The following is an 18,080-nucleotide window of genomic DNA, read 5'->3' on the forward strand; positions in this document are numbered from 1 at the left end:
CTGTGGCTTGTGGTGCTTGGCAGCAGCATGGGAAGTGAGGAACACTTGCAACAGTCCAGTTTCAGGGTGCGAGGGAACATAGATCCAGTCTCCAGGTTCCAATGATAAAGATCCTTCAGTGGTTCTAGGAGGGTTCCTAACCCCCTTTGGATAGAGAAATCTCTGTGCCCTCATTATTATCCCACTTTTCAGACACCTGTAATTTGAAGAAATAGCAGGAGACTAAAAGCAGAGTTCATCAGGGGCTTTCAAGAGAGTCCCATTCATTCCACAAGCCTCACTGGTTAGCAGGGCAAGAATAGGCCCATTAGCAGCAAGCTAGTCTTCACTCTTCGTAGTGGCAAAGCCTCTTCCGCCACAGGAAGTTTTCTAGACTGTGCACCCTGTCCCTTTTTGACAAAGTTATTGGCCTAATTTTTCTTACAAATATGTTAATGGTTGCCTCTGTATTAGCTTTAAAACAAGGAGAACCTAATCCAGTTTTTAGCAGCCACAGGTGCTGCTGCTGTTCATTCCTCCCTCCTTTTTGTGTGTGTAAAACCCATTCCTGCCTGCAGGCTGTCTCGCCAGAGTGGTGCATGCTCTAGTTATCTCTCGCTTGGACTACTGCAATGCGCTCTATGTGGGGCTGCCTTTGAAGGTGACCCGGAAACTACAACTAATCCAGAATGCGGCAGCTAGACTGGTGACAGGGAGCGGCCGCCGAGACCATATAACACCAATCTTGAAAGACCTACATTGGCTCCCAATATGTTTCCGAGCACAATTCAAAGTGTTGGTGCTGACCTTTAAAGCCCTAAACGGCCTCGGTCCAGTAAACCTGAAGGAGCGTCTCTACCTCCATCTTTATGCCCGGACACTGAGGTCCAGCTCCGAGGGCTTTCTGGTGGTTCCCTCACTGCGAGAAGACAAGTTACAGGGAACCAGGCAGAGGCCTTCTCGGTCTGTGGAACGCCCTCCCACCAGATGTCTAAAGAGAAAAATAACTACCAAACTTTTAGAAGACATCTGAAGGCAGCCCTGTTTAGGGAAGCTTTCAATGTTTAATAGGTTATTTTATTTTAGTGTTTTGTTGGAAGCCACCCAGAGTGGCTGGGGAAACCCAGCCAGATGGGTGGTGTATAAATATTATTATTATTATTATTATTTCACAAAGCAAAACAGCTTCTGGCTCTTCTGTCCTGATGGCTGTGCAGTTGCTAAAGCTGAACTATTCTTATAATCAAGACTAGCCTATCTGCAGAGTTTTGAAGGGCAGAATGTAAGTTTTTCAATTTAAAAGAGTTAAAACACAGGCAGGTTGCCAAATGCACAACTTATCCTTAATGCTGCTGCTTAGAATTGCCACCTTATAATTGTGAATGGGGAAACCCAGCCAGATGGCTGGGGTAATAATAATAATAATAATAATAATAATAATACAATTTTTAAAGGTATAAGCGAGAGCAGCAGGTCGTAACAGTTAAAAAGTAATAAAATAAGAAAGAAAATACAAAGCAAAAGGCAAAGGTTAATAATACAAAATGAAAGTAAGCTACTTGTTGCCAAAGTTGTTTAAAACTATGACGAAGGAAGAGGACATCTCCCTGCCAATCGCTTGCTTCCTAGCACACTGCAAGTCAAAAGCTGCAAGATAGCATAAAGCAGTCAGGGAGGAGTTTGGTATAGAAGAAGGGAGGCAAATTGCTAACCCTCCTTTTTTCTTCAAACTGAAAGGCACAGGAAAACTTCAGGATAACGTAAGTAAGAAAACTCAAGCCTCAGAGCTTATTTAAATTTATTGTGTATTATAACCATGATCAGATTAATTCTGTTTTCAAGCCCTTAAAAGCAATCCATATGTCACAGTCCAGTTTGGGAAATGGGACTGAATAGTGGTGTAATAAATGTAGGGGTTGCTCGTGCGCAAGTTGGTGCCACTCCTGGCTAGGTTGCCTTGTTAAACCTTTTCTGTCTGGACAGCCCTTGCACTTCGTGGCTGTTCAGTCGCTAGCAGAATCCGTCAGTGGGTGTTTCTTAAACCTTTTCCAGCATAAAAGTTGTTTGACTCCAAGTCTCCTCCTACTCTCCCTGCGCGGAAGTCTTCTGCGCAGGGAGGGCGTGGGTAGCGGAGGACCCGTGCTCTCCTCACTGATCTCCGGCGAGGAGTCCTGGAGCCCCCTCACCGATTCCCCCATCTGCCCCCCCTTATCCCTGGTGCTACGCTGATTTCTTTCCCCAGATGGTGAGCCGCCTCTCCCCCTGCTGGGCCCTTCTCCAGCATCGCTCGAGAGCCTAGCCTCCGCCTCTGGCTCCGATGTCAGTTCCCTGACAAGTGGCATAATTTTGAGGAGATATGCCAATTTTCTCCCATTGTTTCAACTGCCTTTCGTAAGCCCCATGAGGGAAGGGTTTTTAATGCTCAGTCTCTTACAGAGTGCACAAACTCAAGCTTTCTTTCTTTAATTTTCATTTTTCATTTTCACCTTTTACATATATTTTTAACAAGAAAAACAAAGTATTTACAAATCTAATTTACCTTCCCCTTGACTTCCCTCCCCTCCTTTCTGTGGTTACTTATTCTATATCTTTTTATTACTGCATATCCAATTCAAATATATTCATTTTCCCTTATCTTCCACTTAATTATCTCTTACTGCATGTGTTTATATCAGTCCCACTAATGTTTTGATTTTTTATAGTATATCTTCAAATAATAAAATTTCCCCACTCTATTTTTAAAAGTCTTTCTTCTTGATTTCTTATTCTTCTGGTGAGTTTCACTATTTCTGCATACTCCATTAATTTTAATTGCCAATCTTCTTTTATAGGAACTGTTTCTTCTTCCATCTGTGGGCATAAATCATTCGACCAGTTGTGGTAGCATACATAAACTTTTTCCCCCTGTCCCCTGGGTACTTCTCCATCAGTTATACCTAAAATAAAAGCTGCTGTTTTTTTCACAAAAGTTATCTTCATCATTTTTTAAAACTCATTATAAATCATTTCCCAGAAAGCTTCTTTCTTTCTTTCTTTTTAAAGTTATGTATTGGCATTCATAGATAAACAAAAATACATACGAATTGTAAAGTATCTTTTTATAATATACTGAAACAGCTACTTAGGCTAAAAAAAGAACAAAGTTAGAATGAAGAAAAGAGAAGAGGACAGACTTAAAGAGAGAGAAAGTAAGAGAAAAGGGAAAGAGAGAAAAAACTAAAGAAATGTAGAAAAGAGTAAAATAACTTCCAGTTCTTTGTCCTGCAGCTTCATATGATATTCATTTGTTAAAATCCAACCATTCTGTGTTCTGTAAACTAGTACTTTTTCTATCTTCAAGTCCTGATATTACAAGTTCATTTTCTTTAAGGTTGCTGTATTTCAAAAAGTAAAAACAAGGACACCCTGAAAGTTGTGTTGCTATTTTTTTTTAAAAAGGAAGCCCCCAGAATTGTTGAGCTTCTCTTCCCCACCCCCCCACCCCACAAACTACAAAACACCACATTTCAGAAATCCTCCACCTCCCCCCCGGACATCAATTCCACCTTTGAAATTCTGGTAATGTCCAGGAAGATCCAGATATATGGCTACCCTAATTTTCTTATCATGCAAATTTCTGACAAATGTCAAAAACATTTCTCTCTCTCTCTCTCTCTCTCTCTAATTAAGCATGTTAACTTTGCTATCTCAGCCAGATCCAATAATTTTATCAGCCATTCTCCTATAGTGGGTAATGCTGTATCTCCCCATCTTTATTCGTAAAGCACACTTGCTGCTGTAATCATATATTGGAGTAATCTTCCACAATCTTGTTCTAATTGTGTATCCATTAGCTCTAAGAAGAAAAGTTCTGGCTTAAATTGAATATTAGCCTTTTAAAATCTGCTGTATATATGCATGTATGTATGTATATATGTTTGTGCAGCCAATATTTTGTAGCTTTTTTACATGCCCACTGGCATGATAAAAATGTCCCTTCATGTTCTTGGCATTTCCAGCAAACGTTTGAAACATCTTTATGAATTCTGAATAGTTTCTCAGGAGTTAAATACCAAATATTATTTTATAAAAATTCTCTTTAAGATTGTAACACAATGTAATTTTTAAACCCCTTAGTTCACATATGTTCCCACTTTTCAAAGTGTCTTTATTTTAAAAAATTACTTGGTTACGAAAGTACATACATTTTCTCAATCTTCAGATCTTGAAGTCCTTTCTACAGATCCATCATATCTGATATGAGGTGGGGAGAGAATAGGGGGTGATAGACTTTCATTCTTTTACATAGTGTATGTGCAAGATTTCTGTGTCCGTGTCACTTGGGTAGGTTCTCTTTTTATTCACTTACTAGTTTTCATTGGAATTGAGGGATGTTGTGGGGCCTAGGGCATGGCTGGTTTCCTCCAGTTGGCTGCAGTGAGTTTTGCTGGCATCTGTATGAGAGGGAGGGGTTGTTGGGTCAAGTTAGCCATATTGATTCTTATGCTATCAGTACGTTCTTGTTGTTATCTTCTTGGGCTGTGTGTGTAATAAATGCATGTATCCCAAATTCTAGCAAACACAAGCTCTCAAATTCCTTGACTCAGACTGCAAAAAAAAATTTACTCATTCAGAGAAGTCCACACATGACAGAGAACACAAATACCACACACACGCCACTATGTCCAAGGTTTGCCTCAAGAGGTAACAGACAGCAGCTTAGGTTCCTCGACCAACATCATGTTATTCCAGGACCAGAGTAGACACTATTACAAGTTAGGGAGGGGGACCAAGACACCTGGACTTTGCAATCTGCTGAAGACTAGTCATTCAAGTTTCATGATTTCAAGACCTACAGCCACAAACAATATGCTTATGGACTTCCAAATGTTAGTGAACTGTGGCTCCCATCAGCCCCTGCAGCTCGCATGGCCAAAGGCCAGGAATGATGGGAGTTGTCACTCAGCATTGTCTGGAGGGGATTCCTAAACTTTGGTTTACCAATTACAAAGGTGATATTGGCACAGCTTTAGGGCATGAAAGCTTCTTGCTGAGGCCTAATAAATGGTAACATGATACCATTTCAGGTGCGCTTCAGAGGACAAAGCTTGAGTTTGTGCACTCTGTAAGAGACTGAGCATTAAAAACCCTTCCCTCATGGGGCTTACGAAAGGCAGTTGAAACAATGGGAGAAAATTGGCATATCTCCTCAAAATTATGCCATATGTGGTGGTTGTGCGAGCCTATTAGAAAATTTTGGGAATCTATTTACAATGAACTAAAAAAAATCTTTAAATATACCTTTATAAAAAGACCCGAAGCCTTTTTGCTGGGGATAATTGGAGAGGAAATCAAAAAGGAAGATCAAACACTCTTTCAGTACGCGACAGTGGCCGCCAGAACTCTAATAGCGCAGAATTGGAATACACCAAGAATCCCAACCATAAATGAATGGCAATCGAAACTACTCGACTATCTAGAATTGGCAAAAATGACACAGAAAATAAGAAATCAAAAAGACACAAAGTTTAATAAAGATTGGAATAAATTCATGGCATACATGGAAACAGAGGTAAAAAAAACCTAAAAAACACAGTAGGTGTGATATAACACTTGTGATGTAAAGATTTTTTTTTTTTTTTTGAGGAAAAGAAACTGCAGATAGAAAAATTTTATAACACATTCCGAAACCGAGATGAAGGGAAGTCAGTCAGTGTTGTGTGTTATGTAGTTAATGTAATTAATTTGTTGTTGTCTTATGTCAGGAGTATATATATATTTTATATATATATTTCTTTATTTAGTTTTTTTGGGGGTGAATGTGTTGTGTTTGTCTTCTTTGTATGGTGTTATAAAATAAATAAATAAATAAATAAATAAATAATAAAAAAATAAAATAAAAAATCAGAGGACATTGCACCAATTCAGGGAACAATACAGGTAGCATTTAAGGAGACTGAACTGTAGAGGAGCCCACTACCTCTTTCAGGCTTCTTCTTCTTCTCTATCCCATCTTGTCCCCAGAACTGGGACTCAAGCTGGCTCACATAGGTTAAAACAAACATAGATTAAACACAGATTGCTAAAAACATGTAAGATAATAGTTAAAAAGTAATGAAGCTACAATAGAATTAAAATGATGTAAAAACAAGTCTGTTATGAGGACTGGCTGCTAACTCCTTTTAGCTGAAGGGGTGAGCCAAGACCACACCTTCTGGTCTGGATGGTCCAGGAGTAGTTGGGCGCACTGCCTCACCAGGGTGCTGCCTCTTATTCCTTGGTCCACCTCTGAGCTGGATGGCTGATGGTGCCCCAAGAACATGGCACATTAAGCCTTCCAACCTTTGCACTCTGAAAGGGCTATTACTTACTGCCTTCTCCCTGACACACAAGTTTTCTATGTGCAATAAGGTTTGGTTGTTGGTGGTTGTTTTGCATTCAACCATATTTACCCACTTGCAGTCTGAAGTGGGTAAGGCCAAGCAGCAGGTGTGCCAAGCTGAACATGCATAGGATTTCCTAACTGCCTTGGGGCAGATTCTCTGTGTGCCTCCTAAGGACATGTTTCTTCTGCCCTTGCATGGTGCCTCCTCTTTTTCACGGGAACTGCAAAGAGGCAACTCCCCATTTGTGTGGGGGGTGTTCCAGGTCACTGTGTGTGTCAGCCCATTCTGCTCCAACCCTGTTCCACCCTGTCCCTTCCAGGAGGTGTCGGTGGTCGCGCGTCAATCAGATATGCACAAAATGGTCGCTGCCTGTAGTTATTTCTTGCCCTAGAGTGCACCATCTCTCAAGCCCTTATCCTTCCTAGCATGCTTCTTGGCCTAACTACTATTGTGTTTTGTTTTGTTTTGTTTTAGGGACCTTCACCAAGCTCACTTAAGATGCAGTCTCCACCCAACTCTGCTTCCATGGCAAGTGTCACCATGGCATCTACTGGCCAGCCATCAGCTGGCAAAAAGAGCACAGGTCAGTTTATGCTGCTGTTGTTGTTCAAATTAATATCCTTACCCTTCTCCTAAAGGCACCCAGAGCAGCAAAAACACAAGATAAACTGTCTAAACACAGTTCTTAAGCAGATGCAAACTGGGAAAGATCTGTACACAGAAGGCTTGTGGGAAGAAGACGATCTTCAGTAGGTTCCAAAAGACACTGGAGATGGCACCTGCCTTAATATTTAAAGGGAGGGGGATCCAAAGAGTAGGAAACCAGTGCTAGTCCTACTCATAATAGACCCGTTGTAGTTAATGGATGTGACTAATTCGGATCCATTAATTTCAGTGGGTCTACTCTGACAGGTAAAGCTTGGATACAACCCAGAGCGAGAAGCAGAAAGCATCAGAGGATCCACATCTCTGCTTCTAATAGTAAACTTGATTGTTGAGAGATGATGGGACTGTAGCCAAAGTAGAGCCACCAACAAACAAGAACCTGAGGGGGTGGCCCTCTATAGCTTACAGAAGTACAAGAAAACCAACCATCAGTGGAGCCAAAAATAGCCCAATATGGTCTGAGCATGCACAGTGGCCAATGCTGAGTGCCTTAGGAGAAAAACAGGAAAAATGTGGGGGTGGGGTTGGAATGGAATGGAGTATCCTGGGGAAGGGTACAAGCTGGCTGGCTGGCAGAAGGAATGGAAGCGTTCCACCCACCAGTGGTTCATTGCAGGTCCTGTCCCAATAGTGTTAACATAGAGTGCTTATCTGTTCAGAAATGGCATTTCCCCAAAACTAATCATAATTTCAACACACTTGCAGGACTCCTTAGTTAAGCAGAAATGTAGAAGCTTGATTTCAGAACGTCTCCCCTGAGTATTGTCGCGGGGGCAGAAAATTGCAGACAGATGGGGAAAGAAGAGGGACTTGGCCTGCTCAAGGCAATTATGATGTACCATGGGGTAAAAGTATCCCAATTGCAACAAATAGTGAAATTGAGCCAGGTAGATACAGTATCCAGCTAAGTTCTACTCAGGGTAGACATTCTGAAATCAATGTACCCAAGTCAGTCATGTCCCATCATTTTCAGTTAGTAGGACTAACATTGGGTACTGCCAGCTAACAAGATCTGAAGTGACAATTACTGACTAGGAGCAAGAACTTAGGGCTGTAGTGGCATAAGCTCAATGAAGACATCAGCCACCAGGGTGTAGTAGCCATTGAAAGGGCTGGTTCCAGGATCTTTAGGAACAGGATTAGGGATGAAACTGACAGTGTCGTAATGTCATTGTACAAATCAGTGGTGCAACCACCAACAGGAATCATGTGTACAGTTCTGGGCATTCAAGTCTGCTGTGCAGGGATTGTGACTTTTTGGCTACATAAATAGGTAATGACACTTAAAACCTGAAATGCTGGCAACCATGGGGTGAAGATTTTTTTTTTTTTAAGTCTTTCTGGATCCAATTTCATCCAGCCTTCTTTCTCCAGTGGAGCTCAGCCAGGTGCTTCTGTGAGGCTCACAAGTGGAACGTGAAAGCAACAGACCTCATCCCCCTTCAGAAATGACATTTTCATTTTTATTTTAACAAACAGGACAGATTTAAATCATGAGCAAGCTGGAAATGTTGGGTATTGAATCCTACAGCACTTTCCTTGCCTTTTAAAATAATTATGTTTATTGGTTTTTAAAAATATATTTTCGTTGTTTCCAGCACTAGTCCTACTCAAGAGTAGGCCCACTAAAACTAATGGACCCAAGTTAATCATGCCCCTTAATTTCAGTGGGTCTGCTCTCAGCAGCATTAGCACTGGACACAACCCTTTCTTTGGAATTCTAACAGAAAAATCTTGCTGTATAAATGTACACATCAATATAAGCAGTCCCAAAACAGGTATCTAAACGAAATTGAGTAAGTGTAAGTATATGTTCATGGCAGTGAGATCCTTGAGCCGCTGAGTGATAAACTATTCATCTTTCCAGCCTTGCAGTGTAAGTCCCTTGGCCAACGCAAGAGTTTCCAGAACCCACTCTTGCCGCATTTTGAACATTTGTTGTTATGGTGACAATTTCAAGAGATGTTTGCCCAAGGTCTCTTGATAGCTTTTGTATGCAGTTAAATAAATAAATAAAAATACACAGTGCTATTACCTCTTGGGAGGTAGTGGCTGTCAGCCTCTCTGTTCATCACCCCTCCTTTCAGTGCATACACAATCCAGACTGATTCTTGCTTTGGTTAGGTAACCACTCAAACTTAAATCATTTTTATTACCGGCATTGGCAATACTTTTTTGTTGTGCAAGGAAGGAACCTGCAAACAGCCCTGAAAAAGGGGGTTGGTGCGATTCTGGGGTGTGTGGGGATTCAGGCCAAACACTGCTAGGAAACCATGGTCAGTCAGACCATGGTAAAAAACATGTTTTTCAGTTCTGAAGGCCGGTTACGGTTTATGTGAACTTAGGAGTTGGGAACATATGAGCCAGGTTGCTGGATCAGGTCAAAGGGTGGGGGTGGGGCATCTAGTCCAGCATCCTTTCCCTACAGTGGCCAACCTGGTATTCACAAGCATGCTGACTCTGACAATAGAGGGTAGAGCATAGGTTTTGTGACTGGTGTCATTGATAGCCTTATCTATGAACCTTCCTCCCTGCAAGGGATATATTTGTTTGTGGGGTAATCCATCAAGGGCTCCATGCAGGGGAGGCAGGGGAGAAGGTATTGGGCAGGACCGTAGCCAAATTTGGGCAGAGCTATGCCATCCTTTCTCTCACCACGCCAACATTTGTTCATTCTGTTTCCCATATACTATTTATTTATTGATTGATTCATTCATTCATTGATTCCTTCTCCCTCTCCCCCCCCCACACTTCACACCATTCATGCATTCACCCCCTTTATAACTTCTCTAAAGTATTGTCTCTCACACACGAATACAAGTTCATATTTCCAGTGGAGATGGAGTCGGAGTGGTGCAAAGGCTTGCTAAGCTGATGCATTTATGGAAAGCTGCTTGATCTGCTTATTGGAGCTCAGTCATATAATCTCTCCCTCTGCCCCCACCCACTCAGTGCCAGTTTTCAGAGCTCTCTGCCCAGAATTTGTTGACTTAGGCTAGAGTGTTACTAGCTCCTCTAATCATTACTTGTCTTCAGGAAAGGGAGAGGGCTTCTTATGGCCCATTCCGGCTTGGGAGGTAACACAGCAAGTCCCAGGAAGAGCCCATAACTCAGTGGCAGAGCATCTGCTTTGCATGTGCTTCATGTAGTTATTTTTAATAACTTCATGTGCTTCATCTTTAAATAATTGGATGAAAGGTGGGGTATAAAACATAGTAACTCAAAAAGACTTGTCCTGGGAAAGCTGACAGTGCAATTTCTTCCCCCCTCCCCCTCCCTTCTATCTATGGTGTGTGTATAACTCTGTGCTGTATTTACAATCCCAGGGCAAGGCCCTCAGAAGATATCAGCATCCGTGACTTCTGCTGCTGCTGCGCCCACTCCATCAACAGCTGCCCAGTTCAACAAAGCGTTCACATTTACCACCTCTGTGTATGTATGGACGTCTTTCTGTTTCCGTTTCTTTGATGTCCCTTGGTAGCACTAGTGTTACCAACAGCAAGACACGTGATCACTTTTCAGAGAGCCAGTGTAATGCGGTGGTTATATACCTGAGAGGTGTGTTAGGCTGAGCAATGAAGGCCAACCTGGCCTCTTAGTTCAAGTCTTGGTTAGAGCAGCCATGGCCAACGTGGTGTCCTCTAGCTGTTTGGGATTAGAGCTCCCATCAGCCCCATGGCGGTAGAAGTCGTAGTCCAAAACAGCTGGAGAGCATCTGGCTGCATTAGACTATTACAGGGGTGGCCAACTCCCAAGAGACTGCAATCTACTCACAGAGTTAAAAACTGGCAGTGATCTACCTCCTTTTTGGGGGGTTCAGGTCAAAGTTGTTGAGTTTTTTCAGGGAGGAGGTTAAATGTTGAGCTTTTTTAAGGGGAGCCACGGTTGTTCAGCTTCTTTTGGGGGGAGCCAATGATCTACCAGTGATCTACCACAAACGTCCAGTGATCTACCGGTAGATCATGATCTACCTGTTGGACATGCCTGGACTGTTAGATTGAGGACCCGGGGAATAACCTTCAGTACTACCTTGCAGGATTATTGTTTGATTAAAACAGGAGAGTCATGGCTGTCCCCTTGAGCTCCATGGAGCAAATATGGGGTGCAAGACTGGAGCCTTCACCCCACTTGGGAATAGGCCCAATGAAATCCAGTGCTTCTGAATAGGCATGGCCAGGTTTGCAGCCTATGTGCACTACGTGGGAGGTGGAGATGAAGCTCAAGTGAACTGTTGTAGGGGAGGGTACCACAACCTGCCTTCTATCCTGGTTTGGCTGCCCATGTCTCTTGTTGACAAGGGTTCAGAAGAACATAAAAAACCCACAAACACACAACATTCTCTCTCATTACCTGCCACCACCAGAATTCTTGGCAATATTTGTAAGCCGATTTCTCCATAATGGCACTAGCCCTAATGATAGTCCTTTTGCTAGGACAGAAATTGCATGTCTCACAGTGTTTTGGTCAACCTGCCAGTAGCCACTGGTGTGCATTGAGACTGGTGGGTTTGGGAGGTCAGGAGCCCAACAGTAGGCAGCACCAGAGCCAATGACAGGCAGAGCCAGCTAAGTCCTCCCAGCTGAGTTCTGCAAAGGGCAACACTGATTTGATTTGATTTATTGTATGCCGCTTTCTATGCCGCTTTCCATTCAAATGAATCCCAAAGTGGCCAACAAACAATAAACAACAATAACAGAACACAGGTGGGGGCTGACTGAAGTCAGTAGGGCAGTGCCTCATTTGCCCAGGCTAGCCTCCCCTGCAACCTGCAGCACTGGATATATAAAATAAAATATAAAATCAAAAGCATTCATGCAGATCCAGGCACAGAAACTGAAATGCACGCATGGAGGGGCTGAATGAGAGCATGGAAGCTGGAAAAGATGCAGTGGCCCAGTTAGCCATAACGTAGCTTTTATGGCTTGGGAGGGAAAGCCTGTAATCTATACTCATGGAGGTGACTAAATCGTCCTTTTGCCATCTGGAGGCTTCAGTTGCATAAGCAGTCACATGGAGAAGGTTGCCATGGGGTAGGCAGTTCTCATTCCATCACATTATAATCAGACCTGGGGAACAACCATTTAGATCAGGGTTGCGGTTGCTGAACTACAATTCCCATCAGCCTTTGCAGCCAGCATGGCCAATAGCCAGGGATGATCGGAATTATAGTTCAGCAAAAATCCTCTCCCACGCCTGATTCAGATGGGAAGGGGTCACGGGGGATTAGGGACCCAGGCTCCCCATGTGTGAATTAGGAGAAGCTGAAATTCCGCACTGTGCATGTGTTCTGCAAATTAAGTAACCATGCACATGTTTAATTTATATATGGAGGGGTCGTTCAGCGAACACTTTCATTTTGTCATGCAGTTCAGGTAGAATAGCTCATCATCTCATTGCTTTTAGGGAAAAGCCTGTGTAATGAAAACCTGAAAATAAATGGAGAGAAAGGTGGCACAGTTGTTAAACAGGACTCTCTTTTAAAGAAATTATTATGATGACTAGATCTGTTTGGCCACTCACCAATGCATAATTGGGTGGCATATAGAGCCACAAAAAAACAAAAGCAACACAGTGTTAATAGACAATGCATAGTGCAGGTAGGTAGTGAACTCTTGGCATCCTACCAAACTATACTTCCCATTAGTGAGAGCCATGATGTTTAACTGGAACAAATATGTAGTGTATAAACGTGTACCGTCTTCCGTCCCCGCCCCCCACAAACCTTCTGCTTCCCTTTTCGAAAAGGCCAGATATTGTACATTAATGTTTTTGTTTTGTCTTCTAGACCTGAAGGTAACCTTGATGCAATCCTCACTTCTCTTGCAACGTCTGTCCCTCCAGTAGAAGGTGAGTTTTTGTTTTAAAATGGGGTGTGCATTTTGAAGAGAACGTGGCCCTCAGGCTGGGGGGGGGGGGACAACTTCTCTAGTCCTGCTGGTACAGCCACAACTCCTTCCTTCTCTAATCCAGAGATAAGGAACCTTTAGCCCTCCAGATGTTGCTGAACTACAAGTCCCATCAGGCCCAGCAAGCATGTCCATAGCAGTCAGGGATGATAAAGCACAACATCTGATGACCTTTTTCTTAACTGGGTATGCTGGACGTTGAACCTAGGCTCTTCTGCATGCAAAGAATATGGTCTACCACTAAGCTCTGCCACTAAACATAAACCTCCCTGGATATATGCAGTAGGAAAGGAGTGTTGTTTAGTCGTTTAGTCGTGTCTGACTCTTCGTGACCCCATGGACCAGAGCACGCCAGGCACTCCTGTCTTCAGGAAAGGAGTAAACAGAAGCAAATGTTTCAAGAGATTGGGAATACCTGGTTGACTTGATCTATAGCTGCAGTTTGCCAGAAGTTGGTGGGTGGTTTATGTAACAGACTGTGGAACTGATGGTCTGGAAGAAGGGGAAAAGGTTTTGGAGGTTAAACCAAACAATACACAACAAACTAAGCAGAGGGACATAGGAAGCTGCCTTTGATTGAGTTGAGCTGTTAGGGTCCACCTAGCATGGTATTGTCTGCACTGAGTGGCAGTGACTCTCCAGTGATTGAGGCAGAGTTTCTCCCAGCCCTGCCTGGTGATGCTGATTGGGATTGAACCTAGGACTTCTGCAGGCAAAACAGGTGATCTACCTCTGAGATATGAATTCTAGGGTTTATGCTGCTTTGGAGCTGGGTGGTAGTGATCAGTGAACCTTACCTTTGAAATTTATTTGCTTTGTGTCTTTCTCTTGTGCCTTGGCAGCAATACCTTCTCCTCCAAAACAGCTGAGCCAGCCTGATGCCTTTCCCCTTGGCGGGAACGTGAAATTTGGAACCCCTCTGGAGAGCTCCTTTGCTTTTGGGTCCGCAAAACCGTCCAGTCTTCCAGGAGTCCCCATGACAAGCAGTGGCTCAGGAGATCCAAGCCTGGCAAACAGCCAGGTGACCTCAGCCCCTGTGGCCTCCATCCCTTTCTCAACCTCTGGGAAACTAGAAGGGCTTCCATTAAAACAAGGAGATCACCTCTTCCAGGGCACCGCTGCTGGGGAGACCCTTGGGAGTTTCTCTGGGTTAAGAGTCGGTCAAGCTGATGAGAATTCCAAGGCTGCCACTACCAAACAGCCTCCACCTGTTAATGCCACAGGAGGACAGCAAGCAAAAGCGAGCACAATACCTTCTGGGTTTACTCTTGGAAGCTCTTTGCAGGTCAGCAAACCAACAGAGGCGGCTGCCTCTGTGATGACAACCAGCTTAACATCAACGTCTGGCAGCACCATCTTCAGCAATGTCCAATTGGTCAACACAGGGTCTCCTGCTCTCTTTGGAGTGCCTGCAGGGGGTGCCAAGTCAACTTTCGCACTTGGGATTCAGCCAGCAAATGCCGCAGCAGCAACACCCTCTTCTGCTCCAGCGGCAAACTCTACTCTGTCATTCGGAAGTCTGTTGAGTTCAGCTCCAACTGCTGTGGGCACCACACCAACAGGTAAAGGAGAGGTAGATGCCAGAACCTTCCCAGGCCCTGAAAAGCTGCCTCAGAGTGATGCCAGCAAGCTTGGAGCAATGCAGCTGCTGCCCCAGCCCCAGGTCCATACTCCAGAACCTCCTCAAGATCCTCCTTCTCTGGCCACACCTTCGTTGGAAGAGGTGGATGCAATCAGTCTTGCTGTGGCAGCAGCGGGAACAGTAGCACCTGCCAAAGAAGCCGTTCCCGCCACTTCTCCTACTGATTCAAAGGCTGAGGTGGTTTCTGTGGCAACATCTCTGGACCAGCACACTCCAGCAACCTTGCCTTCAGCAAGCATGGCCTCTCAGCCTGCCGAAGTGACCAGAGCGCTTCCAGCTTCCTGTAGCCCAAGTGCGTCCATCCAGGCCCCGGCCACTGGCACCTCTGCGTTCACAGTCAATGTCTCAGCCCCTTCTGTGTTTGCACAGCCCCCCGCCACCTGCTCTTCCGGCTCAGCCTTCAGCCAACCTGCAATTGAGGCATTGGTGACCCCTTCCATGCCCCCCATCTTCGGCCAGCTCTCTGCAGCGCCGCCTTCTCCATTTAACCAACCCCCTGCCACCCCGCCACCATCCACCTCCACCATCACCACACAGGCAGCAACTCCTGGGTTCAGTACATCAGCTTTTGGTGGTGCCACCACCTCCACAGGCTTTGCTCAGCCAGCCTTTGGCCAAGCCCCCACCTTCGGCCAGCCAGCCAGCACATCAAGTGGGTTCACCTTCAACCAGGCAGCCTTTGGGGCTGCTCCTGCATTTGGGCAGATGGCTTCTTCCACCACCCCTGCATCCAGCAGTGGGAGCGTCTTCGGGGCACCATCCAGCACAAGCACCACCAGCTCCTTCACTTTTGGACAGCCTGCGGCCACTGCAGGCACCAGCCTCTTTGGCCAAAGCAGCACCCCTGCTTTTGGGCAGAGCTCCAGCTTCGGGCAGGGGGCATCCATCTTTGGGGGTGCAGCCGCTGCCACCACCCCAACATCCTCGGCTGGATTCAGTTTCTGTCAAGCTTCAGGTAAGAAGGCATGTGCAGGGACCAAGGGGTAATGGGTTAAGCGGGAGAGGAAAGAGCCGTAGCTCAGTGGCAGAGGTACTGCCTTGCACGCAGAAGGTCTCAGCTTCAGTACTTAAAATCTCCATGTTGGGTCAGGAGAGACGATGAGACTCAGTGTGGACAATACTGAGCTGGTTGAACCCAGTGCCCTGGCTCAGTTATAAGACAGCATGCTATGGGTCTGTTCAATTCAGCCCTTCATTCAGATCCATGCAGACTAGAATCTTGCTTTATTTTTTAAGGGAAAGGTCCATGACTCATTGGTGAAACATCTGCTTTGCATGCAAAAGGCCCCAGGTTCATTCCCCAGCAGCATCTCCAAGGCTAGCTGAGAAAGACTCCCTGCCTGAAACCCCGGAGAGCCACTGCCAGTCAGTGTGGACAATACTGAGCTTGAAAGACCAGTGATCTGACTCCAAATAAGACAGCCTCTGGTGTTCTTCCTGTGTTCCCATGAGGTGTCCTGTGGCACCTTAAGTGGTATCCCACCAAATTTTAAAGGTGACTTTAAAAACCTCAAGTTTTCAGAAGAAATATCAGTGATCCAGGACATTTTTAGTTTTCTCACTGAAAGAATTGGAAATGCAGTTCCTGCCTGGAGGCCCCTGTAATGTACAGGAAAGGTGATGGGGGAAGCCCAGGGCATGATCCATCAAGCCATTCCACTCCCCAGAAGCACAGCAGGGGGATGGGGCGAAGGGAGCTCTCCCCATGGATCACAGTGCCCAAAGGTGGGAAACTAATTAGGTTTCAATATACAAGATGCACATTTAAGAAAGAACATCCCCCCCCCCCGCCCTGCTAATTACCAGGACAAAATATTTTAAAAGGCATAAGTGAGCCCTGCCTACAGGAAAGGGGCCTTAATTACAGGAAAGTGCCTTAGTTTTGATGGCAGGGTATGCATTTTGAAGTGAGCAGGGGAATTCTTTTTAATACAAACACTTCATTATCTTTTCATGGGAACAGGTGATTAACACAGCTCCAGATCCTTCTTGCACAAAGGAAATCTGAGTCCTCGGCTGGGACTCATTTAGCAGTTGCTGCCATTTTGAGATGTATTTAATGGAAACCCAGGCCTTTTTAATTCCTTCAAGATTTTAGAACCTAAGCATTGCTCAGTATTTTTGCTTTTTTTGGAGAAAAGGAGAGGTGATGGGAGTTGAAGCTTATTCATGTACAGGGGGCACCACGTTGCCTATCCTGGCTTAATGTAATATGTTGAGGTCATGCTGTACTTATCACTAAGCCCACAATGAAAACCATTTTGCATAGCAATCAAGGCCAGCAAGAGCACCGCAATAGGGGGCGTCCAGATGACGTCACTAAATGTAGGAAGCTACCATATATTGATCAGGTGATCAGTGGTGTCCACATGGGCTGGCAACAGCTCTCCCGCATCTCAGGCCAAGGGAGTCTTTCCCAGTCCTTCCCAGAGATACGGCTGGGGATTGAACCTTGGGCCTTCTGCATGCAAAGCAGGTGCGCAACCCTACTGAGCTGTGGCACAGTCCTCCTCTCTCCTCCCCACTTCCTCTTAAAAGACATGGTCAAAGAGGTACATTTTTGTGAAAAATTATACAAGGAGGGGGCCACACTCAACTCGTAAGGGGGGATGTTCCATAGCCTGCCGCACATCAATGCACCTCTTACAAACTTGACATGGCAGTGGCATTTCTAACAAGGCCTCCTCATTCCGCACACGCTAGTCTATAGTCTATGGTCTCCTTCATTGACTTGTTCTCCTCTAGACACTTTGGATTGTATCTCCCAGTTAACCTGGCTGTTTGGACTACAGCTCCCATCAGCTATTTGGACTACAACTCCCATCAGCCTCAGCTAGCACAATCCAGTGGTTCCCAAAGTCTTTCAGGCCACTCCCCCCTTGGCTCCATAAACTCATCCCCAGTGCTCCCTACCCTATAAAAAGCATTATTCAGAATTTGCATGATTCACCAAGGGCAATGACAACACAGTACAATTCAAAGCACTGTGTTAATCAATGGCAGAGTTATTCAAAAGACAATTAAATATATTTAGGTTAGTTCAACAAAATTGATGAACTTGATCCAGTGATAACATCTTCCCACTTTGGCAACCTCTAGCCTTGACAAAGGGACTGGCTTGGCAAGCTTGCTCTCATGCATTCCACCCCAGACACAGGATCCCAATACTTGGAAGGGACTCCTGGCATCATCCAGACTGACCCCTCCCTTCAAACTCATATCTTTGGTTCTAGTCCAGCAGTCCTCATTTGTCTTGTGTCTAAATGCTGACTTTTTCTCCCTGCCCTCTTTTCTTTCTTTTTCTCCCATGTCCAGCATTTGGCTCCAGCAGCCCAGGCCCTGTGTTTGGGCAAGCGACCAACACCAGTGGGAACCTCTTTGGCCAGGTAATCTTTCCTAAACTTATCATCACGCTTCTTCATGGGCAAAAAAACCCCTGTCCTTGGTTCTGGTGGGAAGAGCAGGGGAATCCCTCTTAGGGGTTTATATATTCCAAGACCGTAGATCAGGAGTAGCCGATGT

At 44.8% G+C, this 18,080-nt stretch overlaps 1 protein-coding gene across 8 annotated transcripts in view; it reads left to right on the plus strand.

Annotated features, from left to right (window-relative positions):
• The window catches only part of NUP214 (nucleoporin 214), an 83,927-nt gene that overhangs the window by 49,694 nt on the left and 16,153 nt on the right, over positions 1-18,080 (plus strand). For all 8 annotated transcript variants that reach the window (XR_013981351.1, XM_080989528.1, XM_080989525.1 and 5 more), the window contains 5 exons: positions 6,819-6,927; positions 10,337-10,442; positions 12,796-12,857; positions 13,759-15,513; positions 17,874-17,944. Coding sequence is in view for 7 of the 8 variants with exons in the window: in XM_080989528.1 (XP_080845654.1) it covers positions 6,819-6,927; positions 10,337-10,442; positions 12,796-12,857; positions 13,759-15,513; positions 17,874-17,944 (2,103 nt within the window). In the remaining variant the exon portion in view is untranslated. The remainder of the gene's footprint in view (positions 1-6,818; positions 6,928-10,336; positions 10,443-12,795; positions 12,858-13,758; positions 15,514-17,873; positions 17,945-18,080) is intronic.

This window comes from Podarcis pityusensis (genome assembly GCF_964106645.2).
Source record: "Podarcis pityusensis genome assembly, chromosome: Z".
NCBI lineage: Eukaryota > Metazoa > Chordata > Lepidosauria > Squamata > Lacertidae > Podarcis > Podarcis pityusensis.